Source organism: Stegostoma tigrinum, chromosome 6 (assembly GCF_030684315.1).
Source record: "Stegostoma tigrinum isolate sSteTig4 chromosome 6, sSteTig4.hap1, whole genome shotgun sequence".
Classification (NCBI taxonomy): domain Eukaryota; kingdom Metazoa; phylum Chordata; class Chondrichthyes; order Orectolobiformes; family Stegostomatidae; genus Stegostoma; species Stegostoma tigrinum.
This window is the reverse complement of record NC_081359.1, coordinates 17858008-17874072: the sequence shown is the minus strand read 5'-3', so window position 1 is coordinate 17874072 and position 16065 is coordinate 17858008. Positions and strand designations below refer to the sequence as shown.

Below are 16065 nucleotides of genomic sequence, written 5' to 3'. Positions count from 1 at the left end.
AACTTACTGGGCTGGGTTTTACAATAACTGGTATTTACACAATCCAGGTATACAGATGATCTGAGCTTTTTAAATTTTACGGATTTATTTACTTAACCGAATTTAAGCTTCCCATTTGAACTCACATTTCCATATGTGTCGTGCCCTAACAACGCAACCTCACCGCTTTTATATCTTGACCTTACTAAGACAAGAGCAGAAAGGTGCTGGAAATCTGAAATAAAGGGAGAAACTGCTGAACACATCCAGCAGATGCAGTATCCTCCGGGGAAAGAGGAACAGCATGAATACGGCAGATCCTGACTAAAGGAATCAGCCTGCAGCCTTAACCCCATCTCTCCTTCTCCAGATGCTGTGTGACCTTCTGTGTATTTCCTGCAACTCCTGTTTCAATCTTAGGGACATTCCATTATTGTGGGATATTCAGGCAGAGGTTCTTGGACAGACAGACAAGTTGGAACCGAGTCAGATGCTGCATTAGGGAACAACTGTGACAAAGATCCAAATATCACAAACAATAGGGTGAAAAATAATGTGTCAAAAGGTCTCATCAACAAAATTTCACCGTCCGTTCACTGGATTTCCACAATATTTGCTGAGGAAGTGAAAAATTGCTGAATACATTAACAGTTGCCTCTGATCACGCGTGCATTTAAAATTCACTTTGCTTTTCAAAATCACACGCATTTAATATCTAACCAGAAACATGCAAAGGCAAATGGATACAGGAGGTTAGCTCTGGCAACTTCTACCTTAATGAAGACAGCAAGGCTGTGATTCGCATTCCGAGCCTCCTCTGGTTTATCTTTGTATTTCTGAGTGATGTGTGGCATTAACAGATTGACAAGGGTTTCCACAGTGTGCTGGTAAGAAGCTGGGAAACGCTGATTCCGGAATAGCTAAAGAAACCAGAAAATGACACCAACCTTTTAGAACATCGTATCAATAGCTACAGCTTGGATTGAGCACTTTAAAAATATCTCGCGCTTATTCTTAGATCCTCCAAGGCTTTTCTCCTCCTTATCTTTGCAATCTCTTCCAGCCTCAGCGTCCCTCTCTGATATTCTCCCCTCCTCCAGTTCTGGTCTCTTGAGCATTGTCACCGGTCAGTCAATTCTCTCATTAAACCTCGCTCCCCTTTTTAAGATGATTCTTAAAAGTTTTCCTTTTGACAAAACCTTTGCTCTGCTGTCTCCAAGATTTGGTGACATATTTTGTTTGAGAAGCCTTCACAGTGATGCGCCTTGGGGACACTTTTTTGTTAAATGTACCGTGCAAATATGAATTATTACTAGCCATACTATAAACTACTCATGTTTTGGAGCAAACGACTTACATTTAATTCAGGAATTGCTAGGTAAAATATTTGAATAGAAAAATCAGAAAAATCCATTGATATAAGAGAGTGGATCATTCTTTGTTTCGATTCTTTCATAGGTTAGCGGACACCAGTGGCTGGGTCAACTTTAATTTCCTATCCACAACTGTTTTTGAGAAGGAGGTTGTGAGCTGCCTTCTTGAATCATTGAAGATCATATAGTGTAGGTACCTCCAACGTGCTGTTAGGAAGGGAGTTACAGGGTTTTGATCTAGCGACAGTGATGAAACAATTCAACTGAAACTGAAATATCTTCATTCGCATCTGGTTGCAGAATTTATCGCTGAAAAGCCAAACAAAATAACTGCACAGGCCTGGTTTGTAATTTCTTTACTGCCCTTCAGTGGGTCGGTTCAGACTCTACGGGCCAAGTGGCCTCTTTCTGCACTGTAGGGATTCTAGAATCTCAAGGTGTCTCAAAGTGTTTTTTCTTAAGAAACAGGAGGAACAGGCTCATCCTTCTAGACTTTTCCATCCTTATTTAAAAGGTCCTGATTGATGTGATCAGGTCAAAGTGAAAGGAAAAGGCACATGAGGGGAAATTATTTTTACACAGACCCTACGGGGGAGGCGATGGCCGACTGGTATTATTGCTGCACTGTTTATCCATAGACCCAGTTAACATTCTGGGAACTGGGGTTCAAATCCCGCCATGGTGGATGGTGGAGTTTGAATTCAATAAATATCTGGAATTAACACTCTAATGATGACCATGAATCCATTGTCAATTGTCGGGAAAAACCCATCTGGTTCACTAATGTCCTTTAGGAAAGGAAACTGCCATCCTTACCTGGTCTGGCCTACATGTGACTCCAGACCCACAGCAATGTGGTTGATTCTTAACTGCCCTCTGGGCAATTAGGGATGGGCAGTAAACGCTGCCTGGTCAGCAGTGCCCTCATCCCATGAATGAATGAAACAAAGAATTTCTGGCACTATTTTGAAAAATAGCAGCACAGTTATCTGTGGTATTATAGCTAATATATAGCTGTACTCCAGCATCACCAAAGAGTCATACAGCATGGAGACAGATCCTTCAGTCCCACCAGTCCATGCCGAACATCATTCCAAACTAAACAAGTCCCACCTGCCTGCTCCTGGCCCATAGCCCTCCAGGTCTTTTTTACTCAGGCACTTATCTAAGTTTCTTCTAAATGCTGTAACTGTACCTGCATCCACCATTTCCTCCGGAAATTCATTCCAGACACAAACCACCCTCTGTCTAAAAAAAAAGTCCCCTCATGTGTCTTTTAAATCTCTTTCCTTTTGCCTTTAAATGCCCCCGAGTCTTGAAATCCCCCAGGGTAAAGACACCAACCATTCACTTTATCTGTACGCCCCGTGATTTTATACACCTCTATAAAGGTCACTGCTCAACGCTGCAGCACTACCAGAAAAACAGATTACCTGATCATTATCAGGTTGGTGTTTTTATGATCTGCTGTACACATTGTCAGCATTACAAAAATGACTACACCTCTAGAAGTGTTGGAATGACTATGTGTTTTCAGTTTGATGGGGAAGGTTGACCCTATACTCAGTGAAGTGTGGGGGAGAAGTGATCTCCTTGAAATGTACAAGCAGGTTCCAGCTGGGCTTAACAGAGTGCATGCCTGGAGGCTGATTTTCCTCTCACGTGCAAAACTAGAATGAGGGGACACAGTTTCAGAACGAGAGGTCTCTCTTTTGTGAGATAAGAAATAATGCTTTCTCTGGTAGCCTTTGGAGTTCTCTCCCTTGGAGGGAGTTGTGTCATTTGATATATTCACAGCCAACTTAGACAAAGGCATCAAGGATTGTGTGGGACAGACAAGAAAATATTTATTGAATTCAAACCCCACCATCCACCATGGTGGGATTTGAACCCCAGTCCCCAGAATGTTAACTGGGTCTCTGGATAAACAGTGCAGCAATAATACCAGTCGGCCATCGCCTCCCCCTGTAGGGTCTGTGTAAAAATAATTTCCCCTCATGTGCCTTTTAAATCTCTTTCACTTTCATATGTCCCTGAGTCTTGAAATTCCCCAGGGAATAGAAACCAACCATTCAGCTTTCATAACCACCTGAGGGGACTAACGTTTAAAGTTTCATCTGAAAGATAAGAGCAGTGTTCCCTCACTTTAGCACCACCGGTGACATCCTGGATACTGCGTTTCATTGCCTGGAACCCCCTTGAGACTTGAAACCCACCACATTCCAAATCAGGACATTTCAGTGGCTGTATCTTCCATTTCCTCATCTGTGGTTTCAAACTATTTGCCTCACTCACACACACAGCACTCAACCATTGCAAAACAGAAGCAATGTGAGGGACCACAATATTTCACTTTTTCAGTTTGCAGTGGCAGGCAGTTTACTGATGAGTGGCTAGTCAGGAAAAAGAAACACAAAGCAGACGTAGAGAAATGTCTGAGGTACTTGGTAAACAGCCAAAAAGAAACGGAGGTGCAAACATCAGATTAAAGGCATGTATTGAAAAAGAATTAACACAGCTTCATAGCTCTGAAACATCCAATTTGGTGGTTATATTGTGGTGATAAATATTAAACTCAGTATGACCGGCAAAAATGAACACAATGTAGTACAGAAACAAACTTTTCGGCTCAACAGATCTAAGTCAGTGGTTACGATCTCCGCAATGCTGCTTCTTCTCCAACTTCATCTTATCCTATCAATGTATCCATTTCTCCGTCACCTCGTCATTCATTCAGCTTTCCTTGTACTGATGATCTCTACCACGCACCAAGGTTAAGAGTTCTAAACTCTCCTCATTCTCTGGAGAAAATGATATCCCCTGGACTGCCTCTGGGTCTGTTAATGACGATTTAGTTTTGAGTTTCTTGCAAATGGAAACAACACTCCTTCAGAAATTGTTTCAAGCAAAATTCTTACCAAATTTGTGAGAATATAAGGCCCAAATGTTCCTTAAAAAATTCTAAAGCATTCACCTCTACCACCTTCAGACTTTATATGAACTGAATGTCTTGAGAGCCTATGCTCTCTCATCCCATTGAAGTTCAGCTAGAACCCCCATTTCAAATTTGTCATTTAGTCTTGTGTCTATCCCCATTCAGTTTCCTTTTACTTTGTCTAGGCTTTTAACATAACACAGCTCCCCAAAACTGAACTGAATTGTACACTCGTCTCCTGAGCTTGAACATCTTATAGAGGTGTACATAATCATGAGAGGTACAGATAGATAAGGTGAATGGTTGATGTCTTTTCCCTGGGGGATTTCAAGACTAGGGGATGTATTAAGGTTTAAAAGGCACATGAGAGGAATTTTTTTATTTTATGCAGAGGGTGGTTTGTGCGTGGAATGAATTATCAGTGGAAACCAGGAAAAAGAACTGAAAGTGTTGTCTCATCTTGAAAAAGGCAAGCAGCAAACACTTTGGTCAATGCAGAATTATCCCTAAATGGATTTCAGAGGCAATTGTAAAGGCTATTATCTTTCTTTACTCTTTACTGGGCCATAGTTATACAGTAAGGATATCGTTTGTCATCCTTCTTGAACTTTTGCAATCGACGTGGGGCTCGTGGTGCCGAGGTTTTGACCCAGTGACAATGAAGGAACAATGATATATTTCCAAGTCAGGATGGCACGTGATTTGGTGGGGAATATTTAGGTGGTGGTGCTCCCATGCATCTGCTGTTCTAGTCCTTCTAGGTAGCAGAGACTGCAATTTCTGAAGGTGCTGCCAAAGAAGCCTTCATCAGCTGCCGCAGCGCATCTTGTAATTGGGATACGCTGGTGTTGCTCTCCATCAGTTGTGGAGGAGCTGAATGTTTAAGTTGGGGAATGAGGTGCTGATCAAGTCGAATGCTTTGTCTGAACAATGCCAAGCTTTCCGTGTGTTAGTGGGACAGCACTGAAACTGACCCTTCAGTCCAACTCATCCACGCCAAGCATATTCCCAAACTAATTAGTCCCACTTGCCTGGGTTTGGCCCTTATTCCTCCAAACCTCTCCTATTCATGTACTTACGCAAATGTCTTTTAAATGTTGTAACTGTATCTGCAACACCCTGGCAGTTCTTCCATGCACAAACCACTCTCTGTGTAAAAACGCTGCCTCTTATATCCCTTTCAATCCTTTCTCTTCTCACCTTAAAGATGTGCCCCCTAGTTTTGGACTCACCCACCCTAGGAAAAGACCCTTGCAATTCACCTCATTCATCCACGCACTGCTTACAACATGAAGGCTGGATTCTGGTGAGTCATGATATGAATTACCGATTGTAGAAATGCCTGCCCTTAATATGTTTTGACAGAGCTAACAAATGGTGTAATAATCAAGAAAGAAGTATATTTCACCGTAAAATGATTTGCATTTATATAGCACCACTGACATAATAAAACATTCCAAAGTGCTTCAGGGGATCGTGGGCGAACATAATTTGATGGTGAGTCACACGAGGTTGAAATTAGGACTGCTAACCAGAAGTCTTTTCAATAGGTCGGTTTTAAATAAAGCCTTAGAGAGAAAGACGCCAAGAAGTTTAGGGATTAACTTCCAAAGCTTACAGCCCAGGACAGTAGAAGTGCAGTTGCCTGTGGTGGGTGATACTAAAGAGGCCAAAGTTGGAACAGCACATGAGATTTTGGAGGCTGCAGGGATGCAGGATGATACAGGCAATGGAGGAAACAGACTGCAATTATGAGATTTCGGATAGTGCAAGTGGAGTTCTGAATGAACTTGATTTTAAAGAGTCTAAATAATTAGTTAACAACATTCATTTTAGCCTTGAGTATTGACACAGTTTATAGAAAAATTCTCCAACACATTGATAACTACCAGATGGATGCTCACCTTCAGTTTGCTGGTTTCTGTAAGATGCTGGGCCATTGATTTGATCAGTGCCTCCAGGAAAAACCAAGAATACTGAAGACAAAGAAAAACTTTTCTTATTATAAAGGACACAATCTGAAATATGCATCAAACAAGTAAGGAAAAGGCATGTACAATGACAAAAGATGACTGCGCTGTCAGAGAACTGGCATTGTGCTCAAGTTACTGTTCAGCTGTATCAAATTCATCCCATGTTTGTGACCACGCTCTCCTTATTTTTAAATGAAGTAACACAGAAAATCCCAATGGAGTCACTTCAACTTTCAGTGTGCACACTCATCACGCAGCTTGAGTCTCACTGATGTATCACATTTACGGCACAGAAGACCATTCAGCCCAAAAGATGCATGACGGTTTTTTACAAATTCATAAGAGGCTCGCCCCACCTCTCTTCATTTCCATCTATCAACATCTCCTTTTCCCCCATTTGCTCATTCATCTTCCTGTTGAATCGATTTCTGTTACTCGCCTCAACCAGTCCCTGTAGTAGTCATTTTCACAGCTTCATTGTGCTCTGGGGAAATGTAGTTTGTCCTGAAATCTTGCTGGATTTATTAATGACTTAATAATACCATAAGGGTACTACAAGTAGACTTTGGAATTAAGTAAGAAACAGTGTGTTAAAATACCCTCTCAATATCCATGATTGATAACAAAGTCAGTAATTAATTACATAGGTCTCCAGTGTCACACTTATTCTTTAACGTTCTAATGTGTGAAGAAGCTGATCCAATCATATATGTATTTTGCAGCACAGGAACAGACCCTTCAGCCTATGTTGGCGTCTATGTTCTATTCGAGACTGCTCCTACCCTTCTTCGTCTCACCCAGGAACAAACTCATGTGTATTTGAATTGAACTGAATTAGCTTTACAGACACATTTACTCACATGAGTACAGTGAAAAGTTTACAAATCACCACTTACAGCACCATCTTAGGTACAAAATTACCGAGGTACAGATTCCTGAGTACAAATTCTTAGGGAAAAAAAAAGTTCCAAATAACAGTCCTTCCAGAACTGTATAATGAAGAAAAAAGAAGAAACTTTAAAAAGGAGAATTTAAGGCAAAGTCTACTTAATCCATTTCATGGCTACATGCTCGAGCCACAACTTTAAAATGCCCCAATTTAAGCACTTTCGACAGGCCCAAAATTGTTGCCAGAATCGGCAAGAATTATTTGAAAAAGGAACAAGCTACAGTGCTTTTTTAATCCCAACACAAACTCACAAAATAATAACTAACATAAAACCGATTAAACAACAATCTGAGGACAGTCAGCACATGGCCTGGCTTGATGATGTGGCTTTACACATCAAAATTTGCAAACCAGCTGAGAGATTTCTACCACACAAGAGGGATTTAACTTTCATCTACCTTGAGCAGTTTGTTACAGGTCAGAAAGTCGGCCGTTGTTTTCAGCAGAACAGTCATGGACTTAGTTAACTCCTCATGTACTGTCTTGCATTTGGAGGAGTTGCAGGGTTCTGTTTTGAAGACAAACTAGGGGGAGTAACAAAGAGTTAAGAAGCAAGAAAGGATCCATCAGTGCTTGTCGATTATATTATCCTCTCATAAAAAAGACTCATGTTGACAGAAATGTAATCAGCCTCAAAATTTATGACTTGCATTAAATCAGGATTAGACTTCACACTAAAATCCATTAGATCTACAAATTGGTGTCCAGCAAAATGGAAAAAGATTCCAATATGCCATTCTCCAAACAAAATAAACATTGAAGATACTGTTCACAGCAGAAAAAAAGGACTGAAAGACTTGCATTTTTATGTGTTTTAATTTTAAATGTCAGAATGACTGACCTGTTCCTTAAAATGTAACCAGGTGACCTGCAAAGCCTGTATTTGCTCTTGTTCATTAGAATGTACCAGCGTTGCTATTTTGGAATCAATACCATTGACTAGATAACGCATTTGGTAAATGTGAGTATAAGTCATCTGTGGCATTTGAACAGAGTGCAGCTCTGTCATTGGGAACGGAGTTCCAGTTTAAAAGACTTCAGTATAAAAACTGTTGATAACTGAGTCAAAAATAAACAGAATAATTAGCTACAAGGAAAAGGAGGCCATACAACCCCTTGAGCATAAATCTGGCATTCAATTATAACCATCTGCACCTTAAATCCATTTAATGCTGTAGAGACTGGAACCAGCTGGATCATGTTAACTATGGAGATCCTTGACTGGGGTTGTTAACCTGGCCGACCAATTTAACCGGGAGTTTAGAATCTCCTCAGGTCAGGACACTGACTCTGAGCTGGCTGGTCACAGCCAGTGTACTGCGCACAAATACATAAAGGGTGACCTGGTGATGGGATACTGGCCTCTGTGCAGTTACTTCAAATCCATCATGTCGCGTAACCATGGCCAACTGAGGTTCAACCACCATCCCTTCGCCAACCCACTCCAAACTTGTACAGATTTTTGCGGGAGAGAAATCCAGATTCTAACTGCATTTTGTGTGGAGGGGAGATGCCTAACATCACCCCTGAGCAGCCAAGCTCTAATGTTAAGGTTCTGCGTCTTGCTGTGGACCCCACCCAAAATCCACGAGACAAGTCTCATCAGACACTTCGATCATCTGAAATATTTCAATTAGATTTTCTCCCATACTTAAGCAGTACACTAATAGGGGAATCAAAAACAGATCTGATTAAATATTTGTGATCAGAGATATTGGGAACTGCAGATGCTGGAGAATTCAAGAAAACAAAGTGTGGGGCTGGATGAACACAGCAGGCCAAGCAGCATCTCAGGAGCACAAAAGCTGACTTTTCGGGCCTAGGCCCTTCATCAGAGAAAAAGACCCTTTCTGATGAAGGGTGTAGGCCCGAAACGTCAGCTTTTGTGCACCTAAGATGCCGCTTGGCCTGCTGTATTCATCCAGCTTCACACTTTGTTATCTTGGATTAAATATTTGCCAAGTTAAAAAGGCCTTCAACCAGGCATACGCCTCAGCACTCTGAGAAGCAGCCAAACAAAACAGCGCCCAATTTCACAGCAAACCCCTGGTGGCAATACTTCAGCTAGTTTAAACATCTTTGCAGCTTCCCACATCGAACCAGATTAGCTGCACGCTAATGCGCACTAGACCATTGTGGCTTGGCGTTTTTCAGTTTGAACATCTTCCAGCACTGTGCCTGTTTACAAGTTGCCCGAGGAGCTTAATGGACTGTTAATTGGAGGCCAGTGGATTCTGCCCTCATCGGAAAACCATGTCACGTCAGGCGATGTTAGGATCCAGTGAGGTACTCAGAAATGTACATTTACGTAAGAACAGTCCCCCTCCCCTACTCAACCCCTCCTGCAACTGATAGTTTAGGCCTTTTCTGGGACAAGGAAAAATGAAAACAACTTAACAACTCCTGTTAACTCAACTGTGGAAAAAAATTCAAAATATCAAAACTAAAAGAGGAAGACAATTGTGCTGATTTAACTGGCTGTTCCACTGCGTTCACACATCATTAAATGTGGCGGTTGCTTCATCAGATGTACCTTGATGTAGGATCGCAGGTAGTGCTCCAATCCTTCGTGACACTGCGAGACAATGTGTACAAGAACTCTAGGAAGAGAAATTCCATGATATCAACGATTAGCGTGGAAATAGAGACTGACTACAGCCTGAACACAAAAGCAAAATACTGTGGATGCTGCAATCCTGAAATGGAAACAAAAAGATGTTGAAGATGCTCAGCAGATTGGGCAGCATTGAGGGAAAGAAAAATAAAACAAAAACAGAATTCTGTTTCTCTCTCCTTCAGTGTTGCCTAATCAGCTGAGTATATTCCACACAGGCAGCCCTGCAAATTAGTGATGACAGCTATTAATATACTACATTTGTGAGAGATGATGAGTGGGGCTGTGAGAAAGTGAACATGCAAAAGGTGGAATGAACAAGAATATTTGAAAGCCCATAGTGAAAGAATGAGAATGAGAAAATTACAGAAAAAAAAAATGTTTGCCAATACATACTCACTGACATAAAATTGAGGTCACTGTATAACTGAAGGGTTGGAAGATTTGTGTGCACTGACTACACTTAGACCCATCTCCCAGAAATAAAATGACATCTGTGTTTTATGCACATCCACTTTTGACATCCAAGCCAGATATGCAGAATGAAATTAGATAGATACTTTTCATGACTGTAGGCTTATTCAGACAGCAGCATTGCAGCATCTGTTAAGGCATGTTATGGCACACCTCTGAGGTAGGTGGGACTTGAAACCAGGTCTATCTGGCTCAAAGGCAGTGTGACCTTACCAGTGCACCACTAGTCCTAAAACTGCTCTAGGTGACGTGTGAACTCTTAACCTCAGTGTCTCACATGCCATATAAATACTGTGAGCTGACCAATGGTGCCACTACAGTGACAAAAACCTACTGCAGCTGGTACTCACAGGCAGTCTCCAATCCAAGCAGTATGAGGCTCAAGTCTGCTTAGCTCCTGAGCTCAGGCATTTTCCAGATTGGAACAGCCATAAGCAAGAGCCAAAGTACATTCTGCTGCCTCAAACCTGCTATCATAGTGACCTACAGGCTCTGTTTACAACTTAATGTTCTTTTTTTCAGTTGAACCTTTCTTCCTAATCCACTTGTTCAGAGACGTTATTACACACCTCTGGAGCAGGTGGGAATTGAACCCAGAACTCTCAGTCCAGGGTAGGGACACTACCACTGCGCCACAAGAGGCCCCCAAAAACCCGCCTTTACTTGTGCGCTTCCCAGCTCAGATATACCAGGTAGGGCTCTTTATACGCACTCCAAGTTCGTAATTAATTTGTATCTTCTACCTGTGTGTCTTTAACAACATAGTTAGCCTACTATTCACAAACAGCAGCTCTTCAAAATATGCTTTCAAAGATGTTTTTCTGCAAAGCTACATCTCAGTGATAATTACTGTTCCCATTGTTAACATTTATTCTGTAAGATTTCATCAAATACATGGTTTAATTTCAAGTATTTTGAAGCAACAGCCTTCAAAATAAATGATCAATGTCTACGTGTTTAATTACCTTGTAACATTAACTGCAACATCCTCTTGTGTGGCCCTTGCAAGCACACGAAACAACTGGTTCAGGATTGTGGGTAGGAAATTGATCATCACATGGCCTTCCATTGCATGCAAGCTCTGAAGGAAAAGTATGATGCAGAATACAGAGGCATTAATAGAAGTCTTCTCAGCCAATGTGAAACACCCTTATAAAACAGAGTCGTTTGTAATCAATGAAAACTCCCCAAATAACCAGTTCTTGGTGATATACTGCAACACATTTTGCAAATAGTACACAGTGCTGTTACTCTGCACATGTGGTAAAGGGAAGGAACGTTGAAAGAGTTGGACGGGTGCCAACCAATCTGGCTGTTCTATCCGAGATGACACTGAGCTTCTCGAATGTTGCTGAAGCTACACCCAACCGGGCAGATGGAAATATTCCTTCTCACTCCTGACCTGTACATCGTAAAAGGTAGAAAGCTTTGGGGAGTCAGGAGGCGAGTCATTCAGTGCTGCACGCCTAGCCTACTCTTGTAGCTTTGTCTTCTGTTTGCTTTGACCGAACATAAGGGAGAGAAATTTTATCTATAAATCATAAATTCATCAAATGAAATTGTATCACAGTTCAATAAGGCACACAGGCAATGTGGAGGAGACATAAAAATTGTAAACTAAAAAGCGCCATCAGCTAGCTAGAAGTGAGTACAGATGACTCTCTAATCATCTTTCTTACAAAGACCAAGTGACTACTCTGAACCTACTCATTTTATCAGTATTTGCAAGTCATTGCATGCTACTTACCTCATTGCAGAATAAAATAGTGTGAATTTAGTATCTAACAGTGCAAGGTGAATGGACTTAACAAAAGGATTACTTTAGATACATGACATAGAAAAAACTTTTCAGCCAACTAGCTCATGCCAGTGTGTATGCCCACTCAAGACTTCTCCACCAGTCCTCATCCAAATCTATCATCCTAACCAACAATTCCCATCTCCTCCCTGTAGCTTCCCTTTAAATTTGTTTGCTTCAGCCACTACCTGTGGTAACGGAGTCCACATTCCCACTACGACCTGGATAACAAATGTCTTCTGAGTTCCTTACTGAATTCCTTGTTGATAACTTTAAATTGATGACCTCTGGCTCTGTGCCTCCCCATCAAAGGAAACATTATCTCTGTATCCATTCTGTCCAAACTGCTGTCATTTTAAAGATCACTGTTAGATCAGTCTGCAGCCTGCTTGCCTCAAGAGACAAGTGACCCAGTCGGTCAACCCTGTCCTGTTACATCTACCCACACAGTTCAGTCATCATTCTAATTGGAATCCGACCCGAAGGAGGTGAAAAATTACCTTGAGGAATTTGACAAGTTCCGTTCCTGAGGCCTGAGCTCCAGAGTCACATTTTTGACAATACTGGAAGAAATTGTTCAAGTGTTGATCCTGGAAACAAAGGTGAGAGAAAAGGTATTATTGCAAGTTGTAAATCTTTCTGTCAAATAAATCATGCATTCACCCGACTGACAGATATTAGACAGAACAGACAATGTGTTTTCTTCAAGCTGAAATATTTAACAGATTTCTACTAGATTCATTACTTTGCAAAATATATTCCGTAAATGAGCATGAGAAAATGATTAATTCATAAATGAAAGAATACAAAAATCATGTACTACTAACTTGTTAAACTATGTCCGACAATCCTTGTACTATCTAACAAATGGAAGTAATCAAAACCTGTTATAATCATATATACCTTTATGAAATCTTCCCTCAGTCTGCCCTGCCCCAAGGAGAACAATCTCAGTTTCTCCAAACTAACCTTGTAGCTAAAATCTCTCATCCCTGGAACAGTTCCGATAAATCCATTCTGCACCACCTCTCAGTTCTTGCTGAAGTGCTGTGACCAGAGTGGAGATAGTGCAACAGTTGTGCCCTGAACTCAATAAGTTTCCAAACAAAAAACTGAACCAAATTACAGAATAATTTCTGGAAGTGAAGAATGGTAAGAAAAACATCCACACTAACCTGAGTGTAGACTGTAGACACAAGATGTGTCGAGACTTTGAATATATGCTTGGCTCCGTCGACCCACTTGATTTCAGGGCCCGAGTGCTGCAAAGTGCAATGACACTATTACCTACAATGGAAGCACACGGTTGGATTTTCCATTCCCTGGCAATGGGTTTGAAGACAGCAACATCCAGCAGGGCCTACTTGGCCTTCCTGTCTAATAAAAAGTGGAGTTGAGGGAGGTAATGGGCAGTTCACTTACCCTTATGCTGACTAAGGACCTTCATTGGCCAATCAGTGGTAACCTACAATCCTCTCATCCGACTTTCACACACAGAAACAGAAGGGGAGGCTCACGCTCTGTGGAAAAGCCTGGCTAAGTTGGGGGACATTCCTTTGTGGTCAGAGGCACCTCCAACAAGAGGAATTCCTGCTCTTAATTCTTCCACTGGCCTCTTGAATCAAGCCTTAAAGTAATGAACCTAGCTCCCCACATTAAACTGCTGCAGTCTAGACTTGATGATGGTGGGCAACCTCCCCATGCCATGGAAAAATCCAGCTCATGGAATTACTCAAGTTATATTCAAAGCTCATGCGTTGCATGTTTTCATCATAATCCTAGTTTGTCCCAATGCCTCAATATTCCCAACCCTTTGATCATCCTCAACAGACCAAAACAATACAGTTCTGGACAAGTACAATAGCCAGTCTTATGGTTGGGAACAGGTAAATGAGCAGGGGTTCCCATGTTCATCAGACAGCTGTCAAATTAATTTCAATAAATCTTACTTTTTAATGCGATTTGGCCCCAGAATAAATGCCAACCAAAACGGAAACACTGTTATTAATACCCAACTGATCCCTTCGGGTTCTCACGATACCAGACTTAGCAAACAGTCCAATGACAATTGGTCTATGCTGGTTCTCACACTCCACATGAGCCATCTTCCAATCTTTTCATCACACCCTGTCAATATTATGTCTATTCCTTTCTCGCTCCTCTGAAACTTCCCTATGAAACTATTAACCGCAACCACTCCTTGTGGTAGTTACACATTCACACCACTCTTCGGGTAAAGAAGCATCTCTTGAATTCCTTACTGGATCGAGTTGTGACAATCGCATCATCAGAGTTGCTAGTATTCAAACCCTGACAGCCAAACCTCACTTTTCCATGTCTGCTTTCTGTTGGAGTAATATGCATTTTGAGCACCTGCAGTTTATATTTTACCACTGTCACTTCGATATGCATTTCGTAAACAGAAATCTACCTGTTCTCAATTTTGACCATATGACATGCATTGTATCTACAGAGTGCAGGTTGTTTAGTGAATCCTGAGAAAGGATCTACAAAGGCTTGTGAAAGCACACCATTAAACCAATCAATATTCTCCACATTAACCAAGTAAACTTATGAAAAATATGATTTTAGATTCCCTACAGTGTGGAAACAGGTCCTTTGGCCCAACAAGTCCACACCGTCGCTTGGAGCATCCCACCCAGACCCATCCCCCTGTAATCCACACATCCCTGAACATTACAGGCAACTTAGAATGGCCAATCCACCTAGCCTGCACATCTCTGGACAGTGGGAGGAAACCGGAGCACCTGGAGAAAACCCACGCAGACATGGGGAGAATGTGCAAACTCTGCACAGACAGTTTCCCGAGGCTGGAATGGAACCCGGGTCTCTGGCACTGTGAGGCTGTAGTGCTAACCAATGAGCCACCATGCCGCCAAGAGATTTTCTTGTTCCATAGAATTTATTGCAAAGAAAAAGGCCATTCAATCAACCAGCCCATATTATTATTTAAGCTCCATGAGAGCCTTCCAACTTTATTCCTTAAACCTTATTTGCATAATCATCTATTCTTTTCTCCTTGCATGTTTCTTTAGTTTTGCCTTTAAATACATCAGTGTTATGCACATCAACACCCTAATATACTCTAAATAATCTCAGAGCAAACAGGTCTCTCCTAAATTATTTTAAACTATTCTCACCCACATGATCTCTCAGGGAGCAGTAAAGGAACAGATTATGTGAACATTTAATGTATTAAACAGGGAGCCATGGAACAGATGTCGAAGATATCAGAGACAGTAAGAACTGCCAATGCTGGAGTCTGAGATAACACAGTGTGCAGCTGGAGGAAAACAGCAGGCCAGGCAGCGTCAGAGGAGCAGGAAAGTTGATGTTTTGGGTCAGGACCCTTCTTCGGAAAATGGGGTTTGTCAAAGATATCAGATATGGGCACCGCAGGATCAGATGTGAACAGCCACCATACTCCAATAGCTACTGATCACATGCAGCAGAACAAACTTACTGTGGCATTGTACAAACTCATCAGTCATTCAAATGACGGCGAAAGGTGAGAAACTGAGTTTACCTTCCCCATTCCCAGTTCCTGGTAACCGAGATAGCCCAAAGGAAGATTCGCTGAAACAGGTATCTGATTCTCATTGGTTACAACTCGACCATCTTTCAGCAACGGTAGCCAGGCGTAGCCAACTGCAGGGAAAGAAAACAAGGCTGTTAAATCTACTTGGCGAAAGATCACACCAGCATTTGGCAAGCCACCAATGCTAAGTATTTGCATTAGTGATACAGCATCCAGGAGGGATCACCAACAGCACTGAATTCAGTCAGATCACAATGGAATACAATCCTTTATTAACCTGACTGTCAGAGCTGATAAAGATTTAAAGGGGAGAAAGAAATGATACATATAGAAATTACGACAATGAATCTGACCTCAAATCAGGAGATTACCGCCAAAGTGACTCCGTAAAAAATTACATTGAAAGAAATT

At 41.5% G+C, this 16065-nt stretch overlaps 1 protein-coding gene across 15 annotated transcripts in view; it reads right to left on the bottom strand.

Moving 5' to 3' along the window:
* The window catches only part of LOC125453562 (dedicator of cytokinesis protein 9), a 316948-nt gene that overhangs the window by 102220 nt on the left and 198663 nt on the right, over nt 1-16065 (bottom strand). For all 15 annotated transcript variants that reach the window (XR_009445818.1, XM_059646469.1, XM_048533319.2 and 12 more), the window contains exons 21-28: nt 15643-15764; nt 13271-13357; nt 12596-12685; nt 11263-11378; nt 9743-9809; nt 7608-7733; nt 6192-6263; nt 753-899 (exon numbers count right to left, since the gene is read on the bottom strand). Coding sequence is in view for 14 of the 15 variants with exons in the window: in XM_059646469.1 (XP_059502452.1) it covers nt 753-899; nt 6192-6263; nt 7608-7733; nt 9743-9809; nt 11263-11378; nt 12596-12685; nt 13271-13357; nt 15643-15764 (827 nt within the window). In the remaining variant the exon portion in view is untranslated. The remainder of the gene's footprint in view (nt 1-752; nt 900-6191; nt 6264-7607; nt 7734-9742; nt 9810-11262; nt 11379-12595; nt 12686-13270; nt 13358-15642; nt 15765-16065) is intronic.